The following is a 19,672-nucleotide window of genomic DNA, read 5'->3' as shown; positions in this document are numbered from 1 at the left end:
GCCTCGATAGAAGAGCTTACAATTCATAAGCACACCAGATTATAGACAGAAACCCTTAAGCATTCTCACAATCTCTTGCCTTTTAAGTGCCGTAATTAGTGTGCCGGAACCAATATATATGTCCTTGAAATCATTCAACTTGCACAATAAGGGTATTTCTGTTTTATTCTTTTATTGGCTAGGGCAGGATACTGTTGAGAGTATTTTTTTAGTTTAGGCATTCATATTGGGTGTATCAAAGAGCAAGGAGGCAGCTGGAAATTATTTCAGCACTTCTCAACCTGCAGATAATGTACTTATTGTGCTGAAACGTCCTGTAGTCATCTTGTTAGTCAGATGAACGCTCGAGTATCATCGGAGTTGAATCTTTGAGTGGGTTGAAAGGGAGGGGAACCATTCTGTTATCTGTACACTTTCCATCGTTTGTATTTAGTAAAAGGACTTAAGAGTAAAAAAGGAATCTGTTAAGCAGATTCATTTCATGCATTTACGTGGTTAGCTCCGAGACAACCTTTAAGGGAAAGTACACACTAGACAATCTAAATCCTACACCTATGAGACTATAGGCTTTATCTAGTTGCTCAGTACTGCGTCTTATTAATAGATTTTGAAAAGAATTATTGTTTTTTTAAGAATGATTAATATAAAGCATCATAGTTTTGATTTTAGTTACTAAAATTTCATTGACTTAACTTTTTAACATTCTATTCAGACAGTTCACAGTCACTACTTGTGTGGTATGTAGCCTAGAGCAAAGATGATAAAAATTTTGTTTCTTCTTATTTTGAAATATGCCTCTGCCTAAACACTATATAATATATTTGACCACAGATTTAATACCCAAACTAGAATTGATAAAATCTTTGTATCTCAAGATTTGAGAATGAAAATAAATGATTTTTCCATAATTCCATGTCCCCTGTCTGATCACAGTTCACTTATTCTTAAACTTCAAATAGATTTTAAGAGATTAACTTTCACAAAAAGAATCCCAGCTTATATTACCAAATTGAAAAAAAATTAAACCATGGCTTGATTCAGAAATACAGTTCTTCTTAAATACTAATTATACAGAAAATATAAATATAGTTATTCTATGGTAAAATTATAACATGGTTTAATAATAAAATAAAATAATGGGAAATTGAAGTAGCAAATATCCAAAAGCAAATTATAGAAACTAATTCCAATAAATCATTAGACTCAATTACTAAAATAAAAGATATTGGGGAACTAAATAAAAAATACAATGAAATCTTAACTCACAAGACTAATATGGCTCTAGAAAAATTTAAACTAAATTATTTTTCTGTGTCACCTAAGCACTTGCAGAATCTAGTATTGAGAATAAAAATATAATACTCTGAAAATAATATTATAAATATCATTCATGAAGGGAAAAATAATAATGTATCTGATATAAGCGACATCTTAGATGCCTTTAAATTTCATTTTGCAGAACATTTTAGAAATATTGATTCACCTCACGATACTCCACATTTTGATCTGGATTTATCCAAAATAAAAAAATCCCAGAAAAACTATTCTTAGATATTAAAAAAAATCTCTTTTAAAGAAAGCAAAAACAGTAAATCTCCTGGTATTGACTGAATTATTATTGAAATATATAAATGACTTCCTACATCTGCAATCTCAGTATTACATAAAGCTCTAAATGAAGTTCATATGCAAAATACAATTCCACCTTCATGGAGATATGCACTCATTACCCCTATCAAAAAAGAAACTAAAGATCCAAATCAATGTAATTCTTACAGGCCAATTTCACTACTTAATAACGATTATAAAATTTTCATGTCTATCCTAGTCAGTAGAATAAAAAATTCTCTAATGCATGTTGTTAATGATGATCAAACAGTCTTTATCTACAATAGGCACACCCATGATAACATTCAAAGAATTTTAACTATTATTGATATTCAAACAGAGACAATCAAGAAGCCCTTATAGTAGCTCTTGATATTGAAAAAGCCTTTGACTCACTAAAATGGGATTATCTTTTTAAAGTCTTAGAAATGTATAATTTTCCTACACAATTCATATCATTAATCAAAAACATTTACAAAAATAATCTTTCCTATATAAAATTGGGTCCATTTACTTCAGAAGCCACTGTAATTACTAAGGGTACAAAGCAGGGTTACCCTATGTCCCCAGTCTTATTCGCACTTGCAAGAGAATATTTTTCTTCAGTAATTTATCACAATCCTAAAATCAAAGGCGTTGACATTTATGGTCAGTTTAATTCTAAAATGATGCTCTTCGCTGACGACATTCTCCTTACTCTAATAAACTCATATTTCAGGTCTTTGTGTTAGGAAAACAAAATCTAATTTCATGTTATTAAATAAAAAAGATTATACCGACCTAAATATAAACCATATAATTGGAAAACAGGTGGTCTCTATAAATTATTTAGGGATAATACTGTGTGAAAATATGGATTTAACATTAAAAATAAACTATAACAATATTGTGAAAAACTTAAATACACATATTGAAAAATGGAACACATTATTTTTAACTAATTTATTAATAATACAACTAATTAAGATGGTTCTTTCCCAAAAATAAACTATGCTGCGCAAGCTATTCTTATTATTCCCAACAAAAATTTTCTAAAAGAAATAAATAAAACTCTTATAAAGTTTCTTTGGTTTCCAAAAGTAAATTGAATGGCCTTTTCAAATCACATAAGACCTTGGGAGTTGGGTGGTATTAATTTCCCCAGACATAGAGTCTTAAATTAAAGCTTCCATTATCAAAACATTTATAAGATGGATTGATCAGAAATTTACATCAGCATGGAAGTTTTACACACCAGTATCTTTTTAAATGAGAATAAATTAACTAAAAATGTGCCATTAAATGAACAAAGTAATAAACTTTGGCATATCCTAAGTGTCAACATACAATATAATTCTTTTAAACCTACTAATTTAAATTATATAAATTATATTTACAATATACTTAGAAGTTTTATCATTAATAATTGTTTGTTTGTGTCTTTCGGCTTTTCCCGGTTAGGGGTCGCCACAGCGTAACTCCGGTCCGCTAATGATTGGTAGTTGATTTTTACATGCCAGAGTTACCAGCCCTGACACACAACCTTCAACGAAGGTACACCCATTCACGCATGTCTCCACGCAGAAGACGCTCTAGCTGAGAATCGAACTGAACAGCATCTTACTGTGAGGCGACAACGCTACCACAGCACCACCATTAAAATTATGGCTAGAGTTATTATTCCCCTTTAGAGCTACTAAAAACTTTTTAAACAAAATTCATATAAATACACTTAACACTTGGGAATCCAAAAACTTTACATGCTGGTTCCACTGTATAAAAAAATGTGTTGATTTTGGACATACACCAGTTAAAATGTTTATATGATTTATCAAGTTCTGATTGGCTAGTTCTTAGTAGCTTGCAAACCTATGCCCAAGATCTATGCAGAATAATTGACAATTCCTCCTTTAAATCTATTCCTAAACTCATATTTTTTATGCATGAAGTTTTATATAATGGATTTGATTGGACAAACTTAACATCAATATTATACAGAATTATAATTAATTATAAGGCCAACCCTAATCAAAATTATTGGAATTTTATCAACCGAGAACATTCATTATACTTATCTGTTGAAAATAAAACTAAGCTCTTGTATTCTATTAAATTAACCTCTAATTTACAAACCTAGAAAATTTTCACTTGTAAATTTCTGCATAGATCTTTTTACACTCCTAATAAAATTGCCAAATTTAACTCTTCCAAATTAGTAATTTGTTGGAGATGTTCTTTGAACTGTAAAGCTGATTGGTCACATATCTTTTTTGATTGTATTTATATTAAGAACTTTTGGGAAGAGATTAGTAAATTTCTTCAAGCCATTTACACAGATTCATTTAGTTTATCAAAGTCATTAATTCTGTTGAATGTAAATGAAAATATTGTAATGAATAAAAAAGATCTTTATCTTCTTTGGACCATGCTAGCGGTAGCCAGGAAATGCATCACTAGGAAGTGGAAATCCTCCTCTATACCAACTATAGAAGACTTTTTAACTCTTCTGAAAGAAACTGTGCTGCTGGAAATAAAAACTAAGGAGTCAAGAATATATCCTAAGAACTGGTCTAATAACCCTTGGGTGAAAGTACTTTCTGTCATTGAGACTCTTAATTCGGATGCGTCTGTGTAATGATGAAAATGCAAGTCGTTTTCTAACATTGTGTAACTATTTCTCACAACAGTTTGTTTCCTTACTGTAGGCCAATTGTATATACTTAAATAGTTTATTATAAATGTATTCGTTGGATTTATAAGTTCTATATAAATATTGTTGGAAATTAATAAAATTATTTGAGTAAAATGGACCCAAACACAAAGTAATAGTCAATTTAGAAACCACTTTTCAAACCTTTTTCGATTAACACTAGTGACAGCTGGAAAACAGAATCAAAAGCAGCATTTAACCATTTAAACTGTATGTTATACTGAACAAGTTTCTGTTGAATAACACATTGAAAATATTATTAATGCTGTGTAGATCAATGAAAACAGGTTACTCCATTGTTTGCAGAAATAAATATTGTGTCTAGAGTATGGCTACTGAAACACCACATTCATATATTTTTGTCTGTTTTTTACCTATAAAATGTTCAGGATAATGAAGGGAAAAAAAGAGAATTATTCAGTTTGCATTTATACTCACTGAACTGAGAAAAGCAAGATATTTTGGTTTAATTAATCTGTGTATAAGAAAGTTTTTTTTTTTTTTTTTGGACAGAATAGTCCTTAGAAAGCAGTAAAACATGACTCTGCAGTTGGGAACTGTTGGGATTTCATCTTCAGATATCTTTAACTCAAGAAACACCAAATTTACGTAGCTTCCATGCTTGGGAGTGTGGATGTCTGCCACTGCCATATGTCATGGTGTAAAATGCCACAGTAGGAGGATTAATTCAGCCTCCCTGCACCCCTGAGGTAACCATTTTGTTTGTGTCCCTCAAGTAGCTTAAATCTTGAGCTTAAACACATGTATGTCATAGGAAGGTTGCTGTGCTGGATGCATGCTCCAGCAACTGGCCAGGACAGATTCTGCACATTATGAAAAGAGTGTACACATCCTATTTCAGGGCTGTCCGTATTTTCCAGCTTGGTACAGGAAAGGTCATGACAGTCCCCTCAACTTTATCCATTGAGCCACCTTCAACTCAGGTGGGGACACCAGAGTAATAAATGTCCCAAGCCAGTGTCCAACCACCAAGTCTTTACTGTGAGCCACGAGGCTTTTATTTATTTGTTAATCAGAAAAACTCACTAAGCGCAAGTGCTCCTCCTTAGAAGAGACATAGGAGCATTTTTTGGTTATGTAAGTGCACTAACACTCTAGTCACACAGTTTACAAGTGGAGAATAAAGACATCAAATGCAGGACTACAGAATGAAGTTCCATAGCTCCTCATATCCATAACCACCTGTTCTACTCGGTCAACCATGGATCAAAAATACCTTTTGACTAAGAATTGCTTTCTCCAAAAAGTGATGCCAGAACCACCCTTAGAAGCTATTCCAGTCTTCTTTCAGTTTTATTTCCAGGGACATGATCTCTTCATATCCTGGATGTGCGCTGCCAGCCAAAGTTTTACCTCTAGAGGGTCATGATTTAAGGAAAATAGGCTAATTGTTTACTTTGCTGTGGACAAGGAGGATGGTTCAGTAGCTAAGCGTGCCTTATCCAAGCATATTGTTAATGCAGGTAGTGAGTCTTCTATTTGTGATGCAGTTAACAATTTTTCTATTTGTAATGCATTTATTTTTGGCAATACAGCATTAACTGCTGCTTGAAAAAAATCTGCAGTCAAAGGTGACTTCTACAGCCCTCTTTAATTTCTGATCAGCTGCACTTTTACAATGTGAAGACAGACCTTATTCTTTTATTGGGACTCTCTGATGAGCTCTTCTTAGGTGGTCACCCCTTTAGATCAACTGTTGTACTGTGGGGGGGGGGGCGCACTTGCATACCTATCAACCTGTTAGCAAAAGAAATCTGGGCAAAGCCTAAAATATTATTTATTTATTTTACATTTGTCGACCGGGAGTGTCCGACTGAGCAAAAGCCGTTTTTCAGCAGAGGCCCGGGGAGAAAAGCTCTAGACACATATATAGGACAATTAACAACAGTAATTAGACATTCAATATTAGAGAAAAAGAATAAATCAAGAATTATTTAGGTATACAGACATCATTACAATTCAATATTTGAGCAAAAGAAATGGCCAAGAATTATTTAGGTATACAATCGTCATTACAATAATTATCACGTCATATAAGGTGTAAGCAAGCCGGATGACGCACCAGTTTAAGTGTGAGGTGTAAGAAGTAGTGGTTTGACAGGAATATGCTAATTAGAATTTTTTTTTAGGCAGCATTCAGCTTAGTAAAGGGGTCTGACTGATAGTAAAGGAAGTAGGTTGAATAAGGATCTAAACTGGTTATTTTGAAGCTAAGAAGGGAGGATTTTGGTCAGGGAGGGAGTAAGCAGAGGCAGGTCCAGTGTTTTTTAAAGTAATCATTGGTGGCTATTTTAAATTGTTTAGGGTTTGTCAGATTTCTTATTTGTAAAGGGAGTTTGTTCCATGCAATAGAGGGGTGGTAACTATATAAGTTGCTACCAGTTTTGGTTTTTGGTTTGTGAACCTTTAGTAAGTCTTGGGTTGCACTTCTGAGATTGTCTGGTAGGAGAGTAATGGGAGATGAGAGATAACAGAGCAGGGCAGAAAGATGGTTGATATAGAATATAAGAAAGGGAACAAAGTTCTGAAAATGGCACAAGATTTTAAATATTGCTCGTATGAGTCTAGAAAGTTGCTAGATAACAGGATTTGTATTTGTATGCATTTTCTGAAGGATATGTACCTGAAACGCAAAATGTATGTTATTATTTTGTGACTCAAATCAGTGATTTGCCAGGGAAAAAACACAAACTTTTATGAGGAGCAGACCAAAAATATGAGGCAGAATTCTGGTAATTCTACGAAAATCTAGACAGTTGCGAGGTATGCATACATGCTTTTTTCAGTGACTTGTACAAGAGAGTATGTTGGACACATTAACTAACAATGACATACTCTTTTAGAAAATGTTGGTTATCTTGAAAGGAAGCATACACAGGTATGAGTGTGACACCTTTTCACAGCAAATTTGAAAAAGCAACCTCATGGCACTGAGAATTACCCCTTGACATACACAGTGTCACAGTATATTGTTTGTGGAGCAAAAAGATGGTGTTTTGCATTTTATTTCAAAGCTGGTATTGCTAAGGGCCATGTTGTATCACAGAGGTGGAAGACAATAATCATACCTCTCAAATGTCCAGATTTTTGCCATGCATTTTTGGTCGGTTCCTCATAAAATTTCTGGTTTTCTGGCAATTCACTGAGGATTGAAATCACTAAATGACAACACACATTTGAGTTTCAGACTTCATATACTTCAGAAAAATGCATGCTAACACAAATCCTGTTATTCTTGCAATGTTTTAAGTTTATAAGAACAATATTTAAAATCTGCACCTATTTTAGGGCCTTTGGACCCCCCCCCTCATTATTTTAGTCTTTATCCAGATTTCTTGGGGCAAGAGTTAGAGAGGTATGGCGGGGGGGATCAAAGTTGTAGAAATGATGTGGCGGAGACTGGGTCTGGCTCAGCACAAACTTGTAAAGGTGCTGATTGGCAGATGAAACTTTAAGAAACAGATGAGCAGTGTGACAGTATGCAGACTGTGAAGCTTTTCTTTCAAATATAGCAACAAGTTATAAATTTGCTTTTTAGTAACATTTTATAAACTTCTTCTGCTGCCATGCTTAAATTATTAATGTAGCAGCCTGGAAACTAATTTGCTGTTACCTAAAAACAGTCCAAGAGTATACAAGCTGTCATTAAGTGACATAGAATTTGCTAACATTCAGCCTGCAGGCAGAAAACAGGTGGTTGTTTGTGGCACCAAATTCCCTGACAGCAGCTCTGAGTGAAGTATGCAAATCAGAGAAGCAGGTATTGATAGTAACTACACTCCTCAACACCTGGATTATACATGTTTTTGTATATTTGTACGCTCATTACAGCCACCTCTTCTCAGTAAATACTATATAAACTAGATATGGCAAACACAAACCCTTACTTTTGTATTTTTTTTTTTTTTTTTTTTTAAATATTTAGTAGTATTTAATTCAATTTTAACTATATGATATTATTAGAACTGCAACATAAATACATGTCCTCGCATCTGAAGATATAGCTTGACTTTATATATCTAGAAAGCCTTGCCATGGTATAAAAGTCCTAGCTGGAAGTCATGGGTATAATGATGTCATAGGTGGACAAGTGAAAGGAAAGCATAAAAACATAACACAGACTTCTGTTTTCAACTAATAACTTCATCACCTTTAGTGCACTGCTAATGAAACAGGGTTAGATGAAGGTGTCTGGGAATGTGTGGTATGCTCTTTAAAACAGAGATACGTTTAGACTTGGTGGCTTGTAATGAATTTATTTTTGCTAATGTTATTTGTTGTTAATGGGCTAACACCTCCCTTAGGAGTGCCTTTCATCTTGCTGATGAATTTACTGCTGTGATATGTTAATGGTGTGGACGGGGGGGAGGGGACATTCTGCATGCTCCTTTGGAGAACTCCAGTTTAGCCATTTCTAGCTAAATTTGAGTTAGTTTTAGATGTCATGATTTATGCTGTCTTAGTAAGTTGTTGTTCTCTTCCATTTCAGAGCTGCCCGCTGAGCATTCTCCACGTCGGAGAAGTATATCTGGACCCGGGACATCAGAAAAGAGTAATTCCATGGAAGCAGGCAATACTTCTCCTTTTAAAGTCACGGTAAAGAAAGAAGTATTTAACTTGCATTGTATTGCCTGTCAGAACTGAGTGAATGTGTCAGGTTTGCCAAAATATGCAAAAGTTGCACACTGTTGTAATTCAACACTGTGGTGCTAATACCCTGCTGAAGTATGGCCCTCTATTGTATTACAAAACATTGTTTCTTGTTCTTCCACGGTGCTATTAGAACTTACTAAAATACCTACATCTGTGAAACAGGCACAGCTGTCATATTTACTTGCTGGGTTATACTGTCTGTAATTAAGATATTTTTTTTTTATCTGAAGTCAGATGTTATGCTGTGCTTTATGCCTTGTATTTTTGTAATCTGATGTTATCAGTTGTTGAATTTAATACCGCTTCTTCTGTTTTGTTTTACAATGTACTTGGGGTCTAATCACAACTGGGCAGGGGGGACTTCACTAGGTCAGTGTACATACCTGATGAAATATTGTAGTGATCTGACTTGCCAAAGTTGTGGTGCTAAAAGTTTTAAGTAGTATTTTTTAAATGAGCAGAATTTTTCTTTGGAATAGCGAGATGTGTGTGTGTGTGTGTGTGTGTGTGTGTGTGTGTGTGTGTGTGTGTGTGTGTGTGTGTGTGTGTGTGTGTGTGCATGTCAGACACTGACTGATTACAACGTTGGTTATTTTTTGTAGTAGAAATAGGCTTGTATAGTGCTAAGTGATATGTCTCTGTAAAGAATAGAATTTGGGCAGTACAAACTGCTGTTTTACAGTGCAGTACTTGTAAACTCCATGTGAGAGAGAACTTGTTTGAGCAATTTCACTGGAAAACTGCAAGCCATAAAACTTGAATTAGCAGTAACATGCTACCTAGATTTTATGATAAGTTTACTGAAGGACTTGTGGATACCTGCTCTGCATCAAGGTGTATGTTTACTATGTCCTATATGCAGGTTGTTGCATATGGTCCAGGTGCTCCAGGTAACCATTGAGGAGCCTAGCTCAGTTTCCCAGAGTATTGTTTGGTTAAGTGAGTTGCTCAGAATCTCACAATAGGCAAATGGATGCTGACAGACTGAAAGTCTTGGCTGGCTATAAGAAGCTGAAAATAGCACCTAGTCTTAATCGTCTGTGTTAATGGCCACACTGTTGGGGTATATTCAGTGTCATGTAATAGTAAATGCAGATATGTGTTATGGCACTGTCCTAAAGTGAGTCTTTTGGATTATTTATTGTAAAGTTATATATGGTTTAGATTTGCATTTTAGGAGAAGCACGTTAGATCATTGTTTTGGTGTGGAAACTGGTAGTGTGTGCAAAACAGGTGCAGTGGATCTACTTGACTTACTGTAGATAGCGTCACAGACCACATGATCTGATGTTTAGGTTCATAGGTTCATACTAGGCTATCTGCCCGAGGGCATTTATAAGCCTAGCTATAGTTTTGTGGCTTAAGCCACCCCTTAGTTTGGAGAAACTATGCCCATTATTTAGCTGTGCCTCTGTCGAGCAGTGACACTGAGGTAACCCCTGGGGTGTATCTGTGATCTCCCATCCATTGGTCAAGATTCCTCTTGAACAAGGCCAGCGAGGTGCTGTGCCTCACATAAACCGGGATTTTGTTCCACAGCATAGGGAGTCTCTGGGTGATGAATCTATCCCTCCAGCACGTCCTATTAATAACCATGTCGAGGTTTAAGTCACCCGCCCTTGTGGCTCTGAGGGATCTAGATTTTTTGAGATGAAGCATATTCATCAAATCTGGGTTTGACATGGCCTTGTATGTCAGGCATAGGTCACCTCTGAGTAAGCGGTACGCAACTGAATATAACTGGAGTTCTTTCAGTCGTGCAGCATAAGACAGATTTTTGAGACCCTTTATCCTTTTGGTGAGGAACTTTTGTGGCCTCTCCAGCTGCTGCAAGTGTCGGGTCAGATACATTCCGAATGGGGCATTGTACTCGATCATTGGTCTGATGAGTGATGAGTATAGAGACTATGACTTCCCTTGATCTAGATGTGAATCCCTTCATGATAAGGTGGGCAATGTAGAAGGTCTTCCTAACTACTTTAGCAATATGAGTGTCGAATGAAAGGCTACTGTCAACCTGGGTTCCCAGGTCCCTAATAACTTCTTCTGTGTTCAGGGGATTGCCACCTATATGGTAGCTAGGGGTAACCTTATTTTTCCCGAAGGGTATGACTATGCATTTCTTGGCATTTAACTTGAGGCCATGGCTCTGGCACCAGTTATCCGTTTCTGTGAGACCCTTCTGAAGGATATCTGTGTCGGATGTGTTCTCAACTACGGCGCCCGTTTGCAGTCATCTGCGAACTTTGTCAGCCATAACCCTCCTGTGTTTGCTTGTACTTCAGAAAAGTAGATGCCAAACAAGAGTGGGCCCAGGACTGAGCCCTGTGGGACACCACTTGTGACAGGCTTAGAGTCTGACATGGCGCCAGCAACTCTGACCCTGTGGGTTCTGTCACTCAGCCAGTTTGCAACCCATCTTGTAATGTATGGGTTTACATTTAAGTTGATGAGTTTTTCAATGATACCCGAGTGGGGTATTGTATCGAAAGCCTTCGCCAGGTCTAGGTAGGCTGTATGGACTGCCTTTCCCTCGTCAATGGCCTTGGTGACTGTTTCAAAAAAGTCAACCAAGTTTAAAAGGCATGATCTGCCTTTGACAAAGCCAAACTGGGTTGGATCCAAAGTCTGCAAATTCCCTATGTCTTTATTTATGAGATCCATTATGATCCTTTCCATAGCTTTGCAGATCAGGCTTGTCAAGCTAATGGGACGGTAATTTCCAGGGTTGGTGGAGGCACCGCCTTTGTGGAGTGGGACCACAGTCGCTGTGCGCCACTCCCTGGGTACGTATCCGGAGGTGAGACTAAGATTAAACAGCTGTCCTAACTGTGGGTTTAATTCCTCGTTGAGTTCATGGAGCACACAGCCGGGGACTCCATCAGGTCCCATGGATGCTGTGTTCTTTGCCTTGGAGATAGCAGTTCTCACCTGAGCGTTGGAGATGTTTGGGGGGCTACAATCATTTGGTATAGATATCTCTTCTTTAGGCGGGGAGGGTGGGGAGAAGTTTGCACTGAACCTGTCAGCCAGTATGTTGGCAATGTCTGTAGGATCAGTAATCTTCACATCATTTTGAACTAATTCTGAGCATATCTGGGAGTTTCCTCCTAGGTTTCTGACATAGCTAAAGAATGCTTTATGGTTGTCTTTAGAGTCCTTAGCTATTTTTTTCTCAAAATTAGCTTTGGATGATTTTATGAGAGCTCTTAGCTTTTTACTTATAGTGATCAGCGGTGTCTTACCTTTTAAGGATTTTGCTCTATCTTGTAGTAGTTTTCTCCTTTTATTGTAGAGTTTGTTTATGGCTGGGGTCCACCAGACTGGACGCTTGCCTTTGGTACAAAGAGTCTTTGTTTTGTTTGGGATTGCCTGATCCATGCAGCCCTGCAGGTGCTGGTAGAAGGCATTTGTAAGTGATTCAGCGGTTTGAGTAATGTTAACCGCCGGCTCAGGGGCCTTAAAGGAGACCACACTAGTCTTTAGAAGTGTGAAGTCGGCTTTCGAGAAGTTCTTTACTGTGGTCTTTTTCATTTCGGGTGGGGGCGGGATGAGGACCTCCAGCGAGATTAGTTTGTGATCAGATCTCACCAGTGAGGGGTATACTTCTGGCGTTGAACATTGTGCTCCCATGTTTGTGATGATGAGATCAAGTATGTTCTCTCCTTTTGTGGGGATGGTGACTAGTTGTTCCATGGCATTTGTAGAGTGACTTTACTGAAGCAGTCCTACGGTGAGAAGTAACAGGCTACAGCTCAACTTAAACACAGCATTTTTCCAGGTGTACAGACCCACACAATCCCCTACGTAGACGTAAAAACCCCAAGAATCCAACATAGAGGCAATATTTGTAATTCTTTTTACTCAGCTCTCTGTGCTCTTCGAATGCCTGTGAACATAAGTAGGAGTTTATCAGAAGTGCCATCTGCCATGTCAGGGGTGCAGGGTGAATTGCTGCTTCTACTAACATAGTTTTCTTCCTGTTATGTAAGTCTACATGTGATCAGAGTTTGCATATTTCTGAGTATTTATTTCATTAAAGTGCCTCTTTAATAAATCACAGTTGAGGATGTGTGATTCGGTGCTTTCAGGTAAATGCTATCCAGTTATGGTTGATTTGTTGTGCAGCTGTTTATACTGCTGTTTCATGCTGCCGTCCTGTACTACCAGATACTAAGGTCATTCCCTGGACGGTTGTGCAAACAGGGCATCCTTTATATCTGTTAAGAAAACCACAGAAAAATGTACTTCTATATAATAGCAAGCACTTTTTAACTAGGAATGCCAAAAAATAAAAGCATATGTATATCTCTTACCTTCACTGCTATATTCTAACCCTCATCTACACCAAACTTCTGCAGTCTCTACTAACAAAACTTGAACAATGCTGTAACATTATAGCTAAATTTGCCACTCACAAATCTGCTAATTTCCACCACTGCCTAGATTTAAAACAATTAGGCTGACTAGAATTTCCACACTTGGTGTTCTTACCAGTTGGCACCTCTTCATAACATAATCTACAAACCCCAAACACTGTCCTGCACTACAATCCTTAGTGAAACTTTACACCCCTGTACAATCACTATGCTACAGAGACAAGCCCTATTTAACCATAACTAAAACCCACAACTCTGCTTGACTTGTCCTTGTCATCAGATTATGTCCCCAAAATAAGGAATTCTGTCCTTTGCAACATCAGACAACAAACCAACCTATCCAGATTCGAAAACTTACTAAAGCACTTTAAGAACACTTGGCTCAGCTCTTGTGCCTCTCCAGGCTAGACTACACCAGTTTTTGCACATCTGCATTACCTCTGTATACCTCAACAAACCAAATTCTCAATATAAATCTCCTGATGTCTTTTACCCCTTTGCCCTTACTGCTACCTCTACTGTCTCTACTTACCCCCTGACATATTTTTCCATCCAGCAAAATTCTTACTCAAACTCAGCACCTTCTACATCCGACCCCAACTTCATAGCAACTTTTTTTTCTATATCAGCTAACAAATGTGCACACAACTCACATTTCCTCACCTCCTGTCTGCTTTCTTCTCATATCTCCTACATGTCCTCTCTCATATTTCTCCTACCCATAAATGTAAAATTACAAACTGACATTTTAAACCTCTCTCTGTGTATGCCAATTTATCATGTATTAAACTATAATGACCATAGTTTACTTACTGTAGTCTCTAAAACTAGGTAAAAAAACTCCAAACAAAATACGACAAACTGCCAAATCACATAAAAGAGAACACTAGGGACGTAGCTGAACCACTGTTCATTGATTCATTAAAGGTAAGCACTTTCATCTTAAAATAAAGACTTTTATCTGATGATCTTTAAAATTTTAGATGAAAGCACTTATCTTTTACTGTAATATCTCCCTAGTATAGCTGCCTTTCAGTTATTGTACATCCGTATTGTAACTTAAAGTTTTACAGTTTTCTCTATTGTATAAAACCTTTTATTTTATTAACTGGTGCTTTTCTCCCAGGGCCTCTGCTGAAAAGGGGCTACCAAGGCCCAATCAGACTACCCTAGCCAAAAAATAAATAACTATTAGGGTTATGAATGCCAGTTTGCTCCTCACCTCTAGTCATCGACAAGGTAAAAACCCTCGGAATTACAACATTAGTAAATAAGAAGGCTACTTACTGATTTGGTTCTACGTCAAAACAGTGATCTGTGCTGTTTAATATAATTTACAGGCAGTCATGTTGGGTATGGAGCACAATAGAAAGCACAGTTATACTCTGAAGTAATGTGCATATTGTGGGACGTGCATGTAAGAGTGCTAGATAAAGCAGTAAAAGTCTTGTATGTTAAATACCCCAGAAGAATGGGGGTAAAACTCCCTTAAATGGTCACCAAGGCCCAAACTGAACTGGTTTCCAGCTATTAACATCAAAATAGTCATGTTGGATGGTGCAGTGGTTAATGCTGTCGCCTCACAGCAAGAGGTTCTCTGGTTCAATTCTTGGCTGGGGTGCCTTCTGTGTGGAGTTTGCATGTTCTCCCTGCGTTCGCATGGGTTTCCTCCGGTTACTCTGGTTTCCTCCCACATTCTAAAGACATGCTTCTGGAGCATTTTCTCCCCGGGCCTCCGCTGAAAACAGGATCTGTGGAACCTAGTCAGACTTTCCCAGTCAACAAATGTTAAATAAATAAATGGCAAGCTGCCCACCCATATTGGCTTAATTCTGTCTTTTTTATTTCATTGTCCTGTGGTTACTGATGACCTTCAGGCTGCTGGGTCCTTTGTGGTGCATTGTAGTCCTGTCCTTGTTGGCTTGTTGTTTGAGAATCCCTTCATGTGTACCCTTTGTTCTTCCTGTTGATATAGTGATTGTGGGTGTCCCCATGTGCCCTCAGTCACCACTGCTGGTGTAGCCCCCTTTTCTCTGCATGTGGTTACCATCCCTGGTTGTTCTGATAACTGTAGTTTCATGCGGTGTGTATGACTGGTCCCACATCCACTCTGGTGTGTCCGATCGTTCCTTGTGGCCTAGACAGTGGTCAAGCCCTTCCCCTGTGTGCATCTGACTGCTGTTGCTGATGGACTGATAACTATAGGTTCTCTGTGATGCACCCTATCACCATGACTGAGAATGTGGGGTTTGCAGGTCGTCTTTGACGCATCTGATTGTGTAGTCTCTGTAGAAGTTTGTATATTCTCATGTGGGGCACATTACTTGGTGGTCAATTTCTTGTTCGAAATGGACTTACGGTACTGACCTACTTTCCCCATCGCATGTTCTGCCCAGCACAGCTCTTTGCTGATGCTTACACTATGTCATGTCCATATGTGGTACCCCCTGACCATATCAGATGCACTAATACAATTAACTCTAAAACTTATGAATTTCTGTTTTAGAGATTAAATGTGAAAAGATTTTAGGTCAACAGACTTTTTTTATTAGATGAACATTTGTTAGAATCCAAAAATAGCTGCAGCAGTCAATCCACTAGTACATTTACTGGTGCTTACAGGAGTTAATGTGGCGCATGTGTGACAAGACCAATAGGCAGGTGTCTAAGAGTAGTTCACAAAGCAATGACCAGATGATTTATTTTAAGCTGTATCTGTTTATTGTATTTTGGTTATTCTTGACATTAAACTGACCTTGGATGGCATAATAGACTCATGCCAAGATGGCTGCTTTGGTTTACATGGCCTGCATGTACCCATCTTGCTTCCTGTTACAGAAAGCCTAGTTTGTTAATTAAAACAGCAGTTTGTTAAAAGCTGTTTTTCAGCTGCAATAAATACAAAAAAGCATGTCTTTCATGTTACTGCTATCCTTTATTACAAGCTAAAAATTGTTTAGTTTTCCTTAATCATGTGTTTTGGTGGCTCTGTACATTTGTTGCCAAGCAGCAGCTGCCACGTGTCACTTCCTGTTGGGGAAACCAGCAGAATTGGTAAATGAATCAGATCTTATTCCAACTAGAAACATTTATGCTCAAATTAAACTTGAAAATAACTTAAATCATTTGCAGTAGAGAACATTTTGTGTGACTATGTTGTGCATTTTGTTTGAATAGTTATTTAACTTGTTTGCTCAGGCTGGCTTAATAACTGTTCTTTAAATTGTTTGCTTTATTTATAAGTAGGAATCACTCCTTGAGAGCACCGTGGTGTTAACATGTAAACCTGGGAGTGCATGCTGTGTTTATTGTTTTATTTACTTCATTCAAAAAAGTCGTATTAAAGCAGGTAAAGTTTCCTTCTAAACATTTAATGAAGAACAAAAACCTTAAATGCATTAAATCATGGAAACAACATGTTAGAGCACCCACTCACTCAGCAGTTTGCTAACCGTAGCATCCATATTGCCTCTGTATCGTGTACATCCTGCCCCCTAGAAACACAGTCCAAGTGTTTCATAGCTGTCATACACTGTACCCCTACGATAGTTTCATATTCACTGCCAATTCTGTGGTTTGTTTTGAATTTACCTCTACATGCAGAATAAGCAAATGTAGGAATGTGTGTGGGGTTAGAGCAGCTGGGTCACACAGTCACACTAATACTGTACATACTTCAAACTGTCCAAATTATTGCCTCAAAATGTTGGCCTGTTCCTCATAACATTTTTGGTTTACTGGCAGCAATCATTGGGATGATCTGAGGACTGAAGTAAATAATGTCATACATTTGAGTTTCAGACTTCACATCCTTTAGAAAATGTATTTTAATACATTCCCTTTTACTCTAGCAACTTTCTTACTTTATAAGAGCAATATTTAAAATCTCTCCCTATTTTTGAGCCTTTGTACCACCATTATTTATTTATTTTATTTTATTTTTATTTTACATCTGTTTACCGGGAAAGTCCGACTGGATATATGTCCATTTTCAGCAGAGGCCCAGGGAGAAGAGCTCCAGAAAGCAGAGTACAAATACATTAGGAACAATAGAAACATTTAGAGACAAGTATAATATGCAGTTTTCAGTAGGGTTACAAACTTAGATAAAACATAGTAGACAACATCAAAATCATGCGGCTTCAGTTTCAGACAATAATACACGCAGTTATGGGCTAAGTCCCATCAGGAATTCATACACTTATTAGAGTATATGATTGAAATGCTTAGGGAGAGTTTGCAGGAACAGCAGGTGGTGGTTAGTCGGGGTTTAAGCAGGGACATTGCCAATGCTGTTGGAAGTGTAGTTTGATTATTGTCAGGCTTTGTCCAGATTTCTTGTCCTAAGAGGTTGAGAGGTATGATACTGTGGTAAAGTACTGCAGTATATTTAGTGTTGGAGTGTCTCAGATTAAAAGACAATGGGGGCATCTTGATTTTTGTAGTTATATTATATGGCTATTAGAGAATCCCAAGATTGTTGTAGCAGTATAAAGAAATGACCTACCGCTCACAGATGTCAGTTGTCTTGTCTCTTCTCCTCAGTCACTGGTTTCCCTGTATTAAGATGACGTCTCACTTGAACTGATGACAGTACATTATAACACTGCTTTTACGAGGGGCATATGCTGATTCACATAAGTAACAAGCCATCATTTTTAAACTTGGTCATAGGTTCATAGAAGTTTATTAGGCTAACTGCCCTAGAGCCCTTACAAGCATATCCATATTTATCCCGAGTTACCGCAGTTGTCAGTGGTTAGGTTAAGTGAGTGAAGTTCACAGAGGTAAGGGTCTATGGTAGTTAATACCGACTTAATTTGTCCAGGAGGAACATGGGCACCACACCAGGAGTGAATTTGTGGTCACCTATCCATTGATCTAGGTTGCATTTGAAGAGGATCAGGGAGGGGCTTTGTTTCACATGAATTGGAGGCTTATTCCAGAGAAGTGGCAGTCTCTGGGAGATGAGGCTATCTCTCCAGCATGGCCTGTTCATGTCAGAGACTGGGTTAAGATTCCTGGAGAAAGTGACCCTCATGCAGTTTGATTTACGAATGTGTAGCATTTCCATAAGGGCCGGGTCAGAGACTGCCCTGTAAACCAGGTACAGGTCACCTCTTGGCAAACTGTATATGACAGAATTCAGTGACAGGGCTTTCAGTCTTTCTGCATAAGACTTATTTTGTGTACCCTGTAATTTCTTGGTGAGAAACCTCTGTGGTCTCTCCAGTTGTTGCAGGTGTCTGGTGAGGATCATGCAAAAATGGAGCATTGAACTCGATTACTGGTTTGATGAGGGCCGAGTATAATGGAATTGTAGCATCTTTAGATCTAGGTGCAATGCCTTTACTATAAGATGCACCACATAGAAGGATTTCTTTACTACTGTAGATATGTGGTGGTCAAAAGTTCAGATTGCTATCATCCTGAGTACCCAGATCACATACCACTGGGTCTACACATGGGGGGGGGGGTGCTGTCTATAATGTAATCAGCAGGGATGACAGCTTTCCCAAAGGGAATAAATTATGCCTTTTTTTGCATTTGGCTTTAATCTGTGGTTTTATCACCAGTCACTTGTCTGCATTAACCCTGTCTGCAGTATATTAACATCATTAGGGGACTCCATGATTGCTCCCAATTTGCAGTCATCAGCAAACTTGCTTAGCCACAGGATGTCCAAGTTTTCCTGGACTTCTGAGAAATAAATTCTAAACAGTAAAGGGCCCAGCAAGGAACCCTGTGGTATGCTACTAGTGACTGGTCTTTTGCTAGAAGTGAAGTCACCCACTTTGACAGTGTGTCCTGTCGGTGAGCCAGTTTGCTACCCATCTGGTAATGTAGAGGTTAATTCCCAGTTGGGAGCATTTCTCTTTAATACCGGAGTGGGAGATTGTCATATGTCTTGGCTAGGTCAAGGTAGGTGGTATGCACTGTCTTTCCCTTGTCCAGGGCCTTGATGACTTTCTTGAAGAAGTCAGGCGTGTTTAACAGACATGATCTACTTTTAACGAATCTGAACTGGGTTGGGTCCAGAGTTTGGAGATTATTTATATTCTTGTTAGAAAGGTCTGTAATAATTCTTTCATGGCCTTGCAGATGAGGCTAGTCAGGCTTATGGGCCTGTAATTGCCAGGATCGGTTGATGGTCCCCCTTTGTGCAAAGGGATTACTGTTGCTGTCCTCCATTCCACCGGAAAATAGCCAGTTTTCAGGCTGTAGTTAAACAGGGATCCAAGTGGGTTTGCTAGGTCATGTTTTAAGCTGTCTAAAAGGCAACCTGGGATGTTGTCTGGTCCCACTGATGCTGTGTTTCTGG

The 19,672-nt window shown here is 37.9% G+C and overlaps 1 protein-coding gene across 3 annotated transcripts in view; it reads left to right on the top strand.

The window, feature by feature from the left end:
* RASAL2 (RAS protein activator like 2) overlaps positions 1 to 19,672 on the top strand; it is a 1,712,944-nt gene that overhangs the window by 1,192,878 nt on the left and 500,394 nt on the right. For all 3 annotated transcript variants that reach the window (XM_044085261.1, XM_044085259.1, XM_044085262.1), the window contains exon 4: positions 8,808 to 8,914. In XM_044085261.1, the coding sequence (XP_043941196.1) occupies positions 8,808 to 8,914 (107 nt within the window). The remainder of the gene's footprint in view (positions 1 to 8,807; positions 8,915 to 19,672) is intronic.

The sequence above is a fragment of the Protopterus annectens genome, chromosome 10.part0 (assembly GCF_019279795.1).
Source record: "Protopterus annectens isolate FY-2018-M chromosome 10.part0, PAN1.0, whole genome shotgun sequence".
NCBI lineage: Eukaryota > Metazoa > Chordata > Ceratodontiformes > Protopteridae > Protopterus > Protopterus annectens.
Note: the sequence above shows the minus strand (reverse complement) of the source record. Positions and strands in the feature narration are given on the sequence as shown.